Genomic DNA, 11762 nt, shown 5'->3' with positions numbered 1-11762 from the left:
GAAGAATCATTCCATATGAAAAAACAATGGACCCGTATGGACTGCGATCCGACCCTACGGTTCTGTGAACCGATCATGGTTCACACGGATTAAACGGCTGCCTTGTTTCAAGCCTTAAACAACGTTGTTCCATCCTTTTTTTTTCCCTATATGGCGTCGTTTGGAGCTAATATCACCAAACGCATTGAACAAAATTAACCCTGAAACGAAATCCTTGCCTCACTCTCTAAGCTCTTTGCCTCCCCCTCACTCTCTAAGCTCTCATCTCTATTGCTCTCGTCTCTGCCTTTCTCCCTCGTTGTCGTCCCAAATCGCAGCTTACTCTCTCACTCTCAATCACTCTCTGCCTCTCTCCCTCACTCTCAATCAATCTCTGCCTCTCTCTTACTCTCATCTCCGCCTCTCTCCCTCATCACTGTCGCAGCTCACTCTCTGCCTCGTCGCCGTCGCAGCTCACTCCATCGCATCCTTGCCCAGATTGCAAGGTACTTTATACGTTTTAATCCTTCTTTCTTTTATGTCAATTTATATTTTTTGTCCAATTTTTGAAGGAAATCAAGTTTATTTTTCTAACAAAAACAATAATCAAGAGAGAGAGAGAAAAAAATCCAATATGTGTTTCTTGTGCATTATAGTTTGTTAATAGCTGCAAGGATTAATGCTTCAGTGTGTGTTTATATTTTATAATTTTTGTTTGATAAGTATGTATTTATAATCTGTGAACATGACGAATGAGAAATGGTTCATGATAAGTATATTTTACAATTTTTGTTTTCAAGCACAAATGTGTTTAAATTTGTGCTTCAATCTTTAACTTGTGAAAGTTGTGAATCTTGTGATGGGTCTGTTGTAAAAAATTGGTGAATTTCACTCTTTCATAAATTGTACGAAGTTGTGAATTTGTGATTCTTTGACTCTATGATTCTGTGTATATTAGTTTGTTAATTTGACCTTGTGTATGAAGTTGTGATTATTTGACTATCTGTATTTCGAAAATTGATGGGTCTATGCATGTTTGACTGGTTGTTTAGTGTTTTAGATTAAAATGGAATCAGAGACCGAGTCTACTCCATCACATGAAGTTGATTCCAATGTAGTGGAGTCTAGCTCAAGAGTAAGGGAAAAGGTTGATCCGGCTTGGGAACATTTTAGCCTTGGGGCAGATGAGAAGGGACGGAATACTTTTACATGTGTGTATTGTAGGCAAATATATAAAGGTGGGGGTATTAATAGGATGAAACGACACCTTGCAGGGATACAAGGTGATATTTGATTGTGTAAAAAGGTTTCTCATGATGTGAGATACCAAATGTTGGAATATTTGAAGGAGTTTAAGTTGAAGAAAAAAGCTGAGAAACAATGTCAAGAAGAAATGTTTAGTGTGCCTTCCACAAATAGTGATACGCAAGAAGATGAAGATGTTCAAGAAGTATTTAGTAGTGGGTTGCCTAAAAAACCTGTTTTAGGTAAAAGAAAGGGTACAAAGCTAGTGGATAATTACTTTGCTCCAAGAACTACCCTAGGAGCTCAACCTGGTCTTAAAAGTGTGTTCCAAAGCAAAGAAAAGGTGAGGCAAGCTGATATGGCTATTGCAAGGTGCATGTATGACAATTGCATTCCTTTTAATGCAGTGAATTCAGTGTACTACCAAAGGATGATTGATGTCGTAGCTGCTGCTGGTCCTGGTTACAAAGGTCCATCTTATCATGCTGTACGGGTCCCTTTTTTAAGGGATTAAAAGAAAGAGGTTCAGTTGTTGGTTGAGTCAAACGTAGGCATTGGGCAAAAGTTGGATGTACACTTATGGCTGATGGTTGGACAGATACTAGACATAGGTCATTGATTAATTTCCTTGTTTATTGTCCTAGGGGAATGGTATTTGTAAAATCAGTTGATGCCTTAGAGATTGTGAAGAGTAGTAGAAACTTGTTTAAATTGTTTGATGAAGTAGTTACATGGATTGGTCCAAAAAACATAGTTCACATGGTTACTGATAATGCTTCCATTTATGTATTTGCTGGTAAATTGTTGTATGAAAAGTATAAAACTATTAGTTGGTCTCCTTGTGCAGCACATTGCCTGAATCTTGTGTTGCAGGATATGGGAGACATGCCTCATGTGGATAGACACAAAAAACGTACATCCAAAGTTATAGTTTTTATTTATAATCATGTGGCTTTGATTGCTTGGTTGAGGAATAGGCCTGGTTGGACAGATATTGTACATCCGGGAGCAACAAGATTTGCTACTACTTTCCTTTCATTTGGAAGTATTCATGTGCATAAGCATGACTTGCAAGCCTTAGTGACTAGCAAGTTCTTTGTGGACAATAGATTGGCAAGAGAGTTAAAGGCAAAAGAAGTAGTTTCTATCATTTTGGAGAATTCTTTTTGGGATGATATTAATGTTCTTGTCAAGATTTCATCGCCACTCATTCGTTTGTTACAAATTGTTGATTCTGATCAAAGGCCTGTAATAGGATATGTGTATGAGGGCATGCATAGAGCACAGTTGGGAATCAAGAAGATCTTCCGAATGAAGAAGCACTTGTACAAGCCATACACCTCAATTATAAAAAACCGTTGGGACAAACATTTCCTTAAAGATCTTCATGCTGCTGCAAATTGGTTAAATCCCGCTTTTTAATATGATGAGGAGAATTTTTGTCAGAAACTAGCAGTAAATATGACTGGTTTGGACTACATTGGGACAAAATATGATGGTGACAAAGAAAAGGTAATTAAGGAAACCCAATATTTTCTAGACCGTATTGGGAGCTTTGATAGAGATCTTGCATTGTCAACAAGCAAGACCACTCATCCAGGTGAGAAGTGATTAGTTTACTTTAATACTATAAACAAATCTTAGTTTTTTTGTTCATGTTGAAAGTTAGTTTTGTCACTATAGTTAGAATAACTGAAGTGATTATTCAATTGAAAGTTTGTTTGTTTATGTTGATTAATATTAGATTACATTGTGTTATGAAAATCAGATGAATGGTGGAAGTTGTGGGGTGCTGATGATCCAAACTTACAAAAATTGGCAATTAGAATCCTTAGCCAAACTTCCGCCTCTTCTGGATGTGAGCGTTGTTGGAGTTTATTTGACCAAATACATTCTAAGAGGAGAAATAGGTTGGAGCATCAAAGGCTCAATGATCTTGTGTTTGTTCATCATAACTTGCGATTGAGACATAGGTAACTAAATGCTATATCTTGTCATTATATTAATTTTTAAGAAGTCATTTATAGAATGTAATTGTTACTTACTAATTATGTTCAAATTCCAATAATGAGCATGACATTTTATGATGCAGGCTTTACAACAAAAAGTTTAATTTTGACTCCATTGATTATGCAAGTATCGACAAAATTGATTTTTGGGTATTTGTGGAAGAGGAAGACCCATATCTTAATTATGAAGAGTTGAAGAATGCAATTTATGAAGAGGGTGCATATCTAGCAAGTGCAGAGCCTTCTTCTAATATTGAAGTTTAGTTTATATGTAAACAATTTGATAACCTATAGTGATTTTTCTTTTATTTTTTTCAAACTTGTGTAAACATTATAATGATTTTTCATTTTATTTTGTTCAAACTTGTGTGTAGAATTTGTGGATGTAGATGATAGCAATGAGGTTGAAGGAATTGATTTGAGAACATTTGGGCAACCTATTGGCCCTCCTCCTAGATTTCTAGTGAATGATAATGAGCATGATAACTTTCATGACATTGATGATTTATGATCATAATAATTCTTTTTGAACTTTGAAGTTCTATTTTGTATTTTAGAGATAATTTCTATGTCTTTTTGTAAGACACAGTGTGTAACTTGGAGTTTGTAAGTTTTATGTATTTTTGTAAGAAACAATGTGTAGTTGTATACTGTAACTTGGAGGCTTGTTTATGCATTTTTACTTTGTACTTTTTTGGATTGATTGAGTAATTCATATTTATGTTTGCTAAGGATTTGACATTTCTTATTTGTCTTGAAAGTTATGATATAAAAAAAATTTGAAAGATAGATCTCTAAATGAATTAGACTATTTTAGTTAATTTTTCTATTTTTTTATTAGTTTAATGTTTTTATATATATTTAAAATAATTATTAAATTAATTATGACGTCATCATGGTTCGACTCCAGTTCGACCTTGGTTCAGATTCAAAAACCTTGAACATTTCTCTTTTATGGTTCAATGAACGGTCCGAGTCTAAAAACATTGTTGTCAAGTAAGAAACTCAAAAGTAATAAAGCTTGCAACTCATCATCTATTACTAGGTTCATTGTAACCATCTAATTAACCAAGTCTTGGAACTCACTAAGGTGCTCGGCAATAGACTTACCCTCTTTAAGCTTCAAATTCACAAGCTTTCTAGCAATAAAAGCTTTATTTTGAGCTGTCTTTCTTTCAAAAAGACTCCTTAATTTTTCCCACCGAACCTCTGCATTTGTTTCCTGAGACACATGGTGAAAAACACTAACATCGATACATTGTCTAATACACCTGATAGTTTTTCTATTCAATTTCTCCCAGTCTCTATTTGACATATCACTAGGCTTGGCACTATCACCCTTAATAGGGTCATGCAAATCCTTGCAATAAAGGACATCCTACATCATCGGCCTCCAAATTGAATAATTTGATGCTGAGAGTTTAACCATAGTATTCATAGTCATATTTTCCATTTAATCTAACACAAGACAGTCAAACCCAAGCAACCAAAAGCTCTGATACCACTTTTTGGAGAAAAATCCTAATCCCCTCTTTGTCTATGTGTGAATTAAAATATATAACTAGAAAGCAATAGCAATAGCAATATTATGGAAACAAACAAACAAACAAAAAAAAATTTCCAGCAAGTACCACATAAACACAACCACACAAGAACACCAAATTTTACGTGAAAAACCCTCCGATGTAGAAGGAAAAATCATGGGGCAGCTCCAAAAAATATTCACTATGAAATAGAGATTACAAATGCCAAGTTTATGCTAAACTTGAGTCCACAATAAATTGGATATACAATAAATAAATCTCCAGGAGTAAATACAATCTCACCACAAAGCTAGTAGTAAAATCTTTCTCTGAATACTCCAACTCTCCATTGTTGTAGCACTCAAAAATTTCATGAGAACTCCACCAATTTATCTTTCTTGTGTATAACTTGAGTAAAGAAAAATGTCTCCTTTTTCTTTTTCACTCTCTCACACTCTCATTGTGTTTCTCTCTATCTCTTTGGATTGCACCTCCTAAAGCTCTCACTTGTGTTTTTCTCACAATGGACAAATATGGCTCTCTGTTTGCTTTAGCTCTCCACAAGGCCGAATGGCCTCTTGCCTTTTGCTTCTTTCTTTTCTTTCTTCCTCAGCGTGTTAGACATGCCTTGCTTCAACTTTGCATTAAACCAAAAGCTGATTTTGTGGGGCTTGAGAAAACAAGCTCATAAATGAGCTTTGACAAGAGTAGCAAGCAAGTGGGCTGGACCCACTAGGTGCCACGCATCCAACAGTATTAACACTAACTAATTTTTATAAAAAATTAGTTAAATGATGTAAATATTATAGTATTTATAAAAAGAAAATATACAGACAAATTTTTATGATTTCCTCTCTAGACATATGTATATATACATACGTTGTGCACATGCAAAACATACAAATTATATCATATAATATGTAAGACTAATATATAAAATAAAATAATACTCAATGTGAATATTATATAATGTTTTAATGTTAATGGGCTATTGCGGTGGGTTTTTTTGCAACAGTTTCTAAAACTGCCACTATACATCACATATAGCGATGCTTTTTTGAACTGTCCATGTATATGAGATATATTGAGGTATACCATTAGACCACCGCAATAGATATAGTCTTTTGCAATGCTCTATAGTGGCGGTATAAAAAACAGTCGCAATATATGTGTTTAAATGGTATTTCTTTTAGTTATAGTGGTGGTATTCTGAACCACCATAGTATATGCATTTTCATAGCATGTTTTCTTAGTTATAGTAGTGGTTTTAGTGGCTGCCACAATAGACCTTTTAATTGCCCAAACCAATTTTTAGTCCAAATTTTTCCCTTCGTTTTTTTTTTTTTTTTTTTTTTTTTTTTTTTTTTTTGCCTAAACCTACTACTTTAGCACCCAACCTTTTCATTTATCATCTGTTTGTCTCCCTCTCAAATAAAAAATAAACACACTCTCTCGACAATCTAAAAACCCAATGATCGATCTTCCCACCACCACCACGCATCCTCACCAACACACATCCTCACTACCACGCATCCTCACTCTCAAAATCCAACTTAGGACTTTCTCAATTGACACTCAAGGCCGCAGCTCACCGATTGAAGCCCCAAAAAAAGCTGTCGAGGCTTGGACAAAGCCAAATGCTTGGCATTTGCCATTAACAGAGCCGACAAAGCAAGGTACTCTTAAAATCCAACTCGGGTCTCTCTTTGTTAGCACTCACTGTTGCCACTCATCAATTGAAGCCCCAAAAATAGCCATCGAGGCTTGGATGAAGCCAAATGCTTGGCTTTTGCCATTGACAGCGTTGACAAAGTAAGGTAAAAATTAGTTCTTTTTTCCTTTTTTTAATCTCAATGATATCAAAATTTCTTTTTTGGGTAATAAGTCTTGATTTTTTTTTTTTTTTATTGCTAATGCTCGAACTAGGTCATAAGGAATTTTGATAATAAATTGCAAATTTGTTTGTGTTATGCTAAATTTACAAAGCTATGTAGGTGTTCTCATTTCTACCTAGAGTCTTGAGTTTTCCCCTTCCTAAACGCATCTTAGTGTTTAGCTATGGTTTACGTGCTTTTACCTTTTTTCTATATTGCTTTATATTTGATAAGCTTTGTTTAGCCTAGCTCATGGTTGAGGGAAATGGGTTAATCACTTATGCTTGGACTAATCGTATTAGTTTTGCTTAGAAGTGATATAGCCGTAAAAATCATGGTTTAGGGTTCTAAACAATTTGCATGGGTTGCTATAGCATCTTTCACAATACATCATGGTAAACTTAAATTTAATGATTGAAATTTAATAAATAATGCATAAATCTTAATACTAGGACAATTTAAAAAGAAGAAGAAGAAGAGAGATGAACAATAAAAAAAGGAAGTTTTCCCTTTATTTGACTTTTGACACAAGAAAAGATTCAACAAACACAGTAAATAATTATTTAGTGTGTAAGTAGTAGACATTGATTTATGAAAGCAAAGGTGGGGCATCAAGTTTATCTGGGTTCCACGGATAGCAAAGGTCATACTGTTTGGTCTCGTAATTTAACTTACAAACACCATCGGGCCTAATCTTCCAAAAGCACTTACTGCATTGAGGGTGATCTCTATCAAATAGGTAGATATCAAACCAATGGGAATTATTTGGCCATTGAAAATTACAATAGTAATCGGAAGTGCCAAAAGTATTTGGTTTAAAGTTGAATTGATAGAAGCCATTTGGATACTGGATGAAATGAGACCCAAGATCGCCATCCCCAGATTTACAATGAACAGTAACATTCAAGCCCAAATCATTAAACAATTCTACATATACTCTATTCCTCACGAAAAGCCCTCCTTTAACCTTGTGAAAACTAGACAAAAACAAAACAAGAAAAATTTGCAACAATACAATTCTAATGATTAAAATCATAGTGTACTCTTCATGCTAGTTTTGTTGGGTAAATTGAATTTGTAGATGCCAATCATTTTATAGAACCAAATATTGTCCCACATTCGATGCCATAATCATCAAATTCGGCAACATTATATTACCTAGTTTTGTATTGCAATCGGATGCCTGCACTAGCTCAACATTCTTTGTTTTGACATCCATATCTACAACAAAATGAATAATTTTCCAAAAATCATTTTCTAGAAAACTATGTTATTTTCCTAGGTTTGGTAATGAGTTGGAAAACTATATCTTAACTTCCCTTATTTAGTTTTGTGTGAGATACAATTTTCCTTATATAGCTTCGTAGGAGATAGAGTTGTTTTCCAAAAACTTATTAGTGAAAAACAACTATATCTCATGTCAAGCTAAATAAGGGAAGTTAAGAAATAGTATTCTTTGAACTCAATTTTTTCTTTTTTTTACTACAACACAGAGGAAATTGCGAAAACTATCTTCACATATGTTTTTCGAAAGAAAATAAATAGAAAATTGATTTGTATATTGCATAAGAATTGGGATTTGGATGAAATATTTCAGGATATGTTTAGGGCATTTGTAGTAGGAGATAGTTTGATTGTGATTTCTTATTCTGGTAATTTTAAAAGCACGAGAAAAAAGGTTGATTTCATTTCATCAAACTAGAGGAAAAAATGCAGCCTTAAGTTAGAGTTATTCCATTGAACAAGCAAAAGGAAAAAAGACCAATGTCATGCTAGTAAACTCCATGAATATACCAACACAATAGCATGGTGACACAATATCAAGGAACGTCCTGGCTTGTTGTTCTTTAACCAAGGAGGGGTACTTTCTTGTAAAGCAATGCCCCAATTTCTCTTTCTAGTTTAAAGAAAACTTGATGATTAAATCAAATATATAATTGAAATCCATCATAAATTTAAAAAATTCTAATAGAAGTATTTTATTTCAATTTTCTAAAAATCAATTAAGAAATATAAATATTTATAGCAGTCATTTATGGTATTAGAAAAGCTTCATTAAAATTGAAAATTTTAAAAATACCATCAAATTTCATGCAATAACATAAAACACCAAATTACCTAAATAAGGTAACTGAATTTAGGCGTGAAAATCAGGATAATTTTTTTTAAGGGGATTGCTCGTGGAATTTTGTTTTGCAATTCTTGAAGTGGAATTTTGAAACCAATTGGGTCCATGATATATTTATTTATATATTTATATGTTCACTATAAGAAAAACGGGTAATTGTGGAACTTTCTTGAACCGCCCCTGTACATGAGATTTATTGCGGCGTACCATTAGATGGCCACAATAGAGATAGTCTTTTGAGGCACTTTATAGCAGTGGTATATAAAAAAAAAAAAGACACAATATATGTGTTTTAATGGCATTTCTTTTAATTATAGCGGCACTATCGAACCGCCACAATATATGCCTTTTTGCAGCATGTTTTCTTGGTCATAGTGGTGGTTTTAGTGACCCCTGCAATAGATCTTTTAATTGCCCAAACCCATTTTTGGTCCAATTTCCCCCCCCCCCTTTTTTTTAATGTCTCCTAAACCTATCACTTTAGTGCCCAACCTTTTCATTTATCATCTGTTGTTCTCCCTCTCAAAAAAATAAATAAATAAACACATTCTCTCTCACTCTCAAAACCTAGTGATTGATCTTCCCACCACTACCATGCATCCTCACCACCACACATCCTCACTGCCACGCATCCTCGCTCTCAAAATCTAGCTTAGGTCTCTCTCAATTAACACTTACCACTGTAGTTCACCGATTGAAGCCCCAAAAACAGCCGTCAAGTCTTTGACGAAGCGAAATGCTTGGCATTTGCCATTGACAGTGCCGACGAAGCGAGGTACTCCTAAAATCCAGCTTAGACCTCTTTATTAGCACTCACTACCACCACTCACCGATTGAAGCCCCATAAATAGCCATCGAGGCTTGGATGAAGCCAAATGCTTGGCTTTTGCCATTGACAGCGTTGACGAAGCAAGGTAAAAATTAGTTTTTTTTTTTTTTTTTTTTCCTTTTTTAATCTCAATGATATCGGATTTTCTTTTATGTGTAATTAGTCTTAGATTTTTTTTTTTTTAATTTTTTTTCTAATACTTGAACTGGGTCTTAAGGAATTTTGATAATAAATTGCAAATTTGTTTGTGTTATGCTAAATTTACTGAGCTATGTATTTGTTCTCATTTTTGCCCAAAGTCTTGAGTTTTCCCCTTCCTAAACACATCTTAGTGTTTAGCTATGGTTTGTATGCTTTTACCTTTTCTCTATATTGCTTTATATTTGATATGCTTTGTTTAGCCTAGCTCTTGGTTGATGGAAATGGGTTAATCACTTATGCGTGGACTAATCGTATTAGTTTTGCTTAGAAGTGATATAGCCGTAAAAGGCATGGTTTAGGGTTCTAAACAATTTGCATGGGTTGCTATAGCATCTTTCACAATACTTCATGGTAAACTAAAATTTAATGACTGAAATTTAGTAAATAATGCATAAATCTTAATATTAGGACAATTAAAAAAAAATGAAGAAGAAGAAGAAGAGAGATTAACAATACAAAAAGATAGTTTTCCCTTTATTTGACTTTTGACATAAGAAAGAATTCAACAAACACATCATTTTGAATCTTGCTTCTCATAACAACAAAGGAAACATGCTTCAAGAAAAAGAAGGTGGGGCATCGAGTTTATCTGGGTTCCACGGATAGCAAAGATCATACTGTTTGGTCTCGTAATTTAACTTACAAACACCATCAGGCCTAATCTTCCAAAAGCACTTACTGCATTGAGGGTGATCTCTATCAAATAGGTAGATATCAAACCAATGGAAATTATTTGGCCATTGAAAATTACAATAGTAATCGGAAGTGCCAAAAGTATTTGGTTTAAAGTTGAATTGATAGAAGCCATTTGGATACTGGATGAAATGAGACCCAAGATCGCCATCCCCAGATTTACAATGAACAGTAACATTCAAGCCCAAATCATTAAACAATTCTACATATACTCTATTCCTCACGAAAAGCCCTCCTTTAACCTTGTGAAAGCTAGACAAAAACAAAACAAGAAAAATTTGCAACAATACAATTCTATTGATTGAAATCATAGTGTACTCTTCAATGCTAGTTTTGTTCTGTAAATTGAATTTTTACATGCCAATCATTTTATAGAACCAAATATTGCCCCACATTCAATGCTATAATCATCAAATTTGGCAACATTATATTACCTAGTTTTGTATTGCAATCAGATGCCTGCGCTAGCTCAACATTCTTTGTTTTGACATTCATATCTTCAACAAAATGAATCATTTTCCAAAAATCATTTTCTAGAAAACTATGTTATTTTCCTTGGTTTGGTAATGAGTTGGAAAACTATATCTTAACTTCCCTTATTTAGTTTTGTGTGAGATACAATTTTCCTTATATAGCTTCGCGTGAGATAGAGTTGTTTTCCAAATACTTATTAGTGGAAAACAACTATATCTCATGTCAAGCTAAATAAGGGAAGCTAAGAAATAGTATTCTTTGAACTCATTTTTTTTTTTTTTTTTACCACAACACACAGGAAAATGCGAAAACTATCTTCACATATGTTTTTCCAAAGAAAACAAACAGAAAATTGATTTGTATATTGCATAAGAATTGGGATTTGGATGAAATATTTCAGGATATGTTTAGGGCATTTGTAGTAGGAGATAGTTTGATTGTGATTGCTTATTCTGGCAATTTTAAAAGCACGAGAAAAAAGGTTGATTTCATTTCATCAAACTAGAGGAAAAAATGCAGCCTTAAGTTAGAGTTATTCCATTGAACAAGCAAAAGGAAAAAAGACCAATGTCATGCTTGTAAACTCCATGAATATACCAACACAATAGCATGGTGACACAATATCGAGGAACGTCCTGGCTTGTTGTTCTTTAACCAAGGAGGGGTACTTTCTTGTAAAGCAATGCCCCAATTTCTCTTTCTAGTTTAAAGAAACCTTGATGATTAAATCAAATATATAATTGAAATCCATCATAAATTTAAAAAATTCTAATAGAAGTATTTTATTTCAATTTTCTAAAAATCAAT

At 33.7% G+C, this 11762-nt stretch overlaps 1 protein-coding gene across 1 annotated transcript; it reads left to right on the top strand.

Annotated features, from left to right (window-relative positions):
- The first annotated feature begins 1803 nt into the window (after positions 1-1803).
- On the top strand, positions 1804-2646 carry LOC126725584 (uncharacterized). Its single transcript, XM_050430386.1, has one exon. The coding sequence runs from the start codon at positions 1804-1806 to the stop codon at positions 2644-2646; it is 843 nt and encodes a 280-aa protein (XP_050286343.1).
- The last annotated feature ends 9116 nt before the right edge of the window (positions 2647-11762 follow it).

This window comes from Quercus robur, chromosome 5, assembly GCF_932294415.1.
Source record: "Quercus robur chromosome 5, dhQueRobu3.1, whole genome shotgun sequence".
Lineage (NCBI taxonomy): Eukaryota > Viridiplantae > Streptophyta > Magnoliopsida > Fagales > Fagaceae > Quercus > Quercus robur.
Note: the sequence above shows the minus strand (reverse complement) of the source record. Positions and strands in the feature narration are given on the sequence as shown.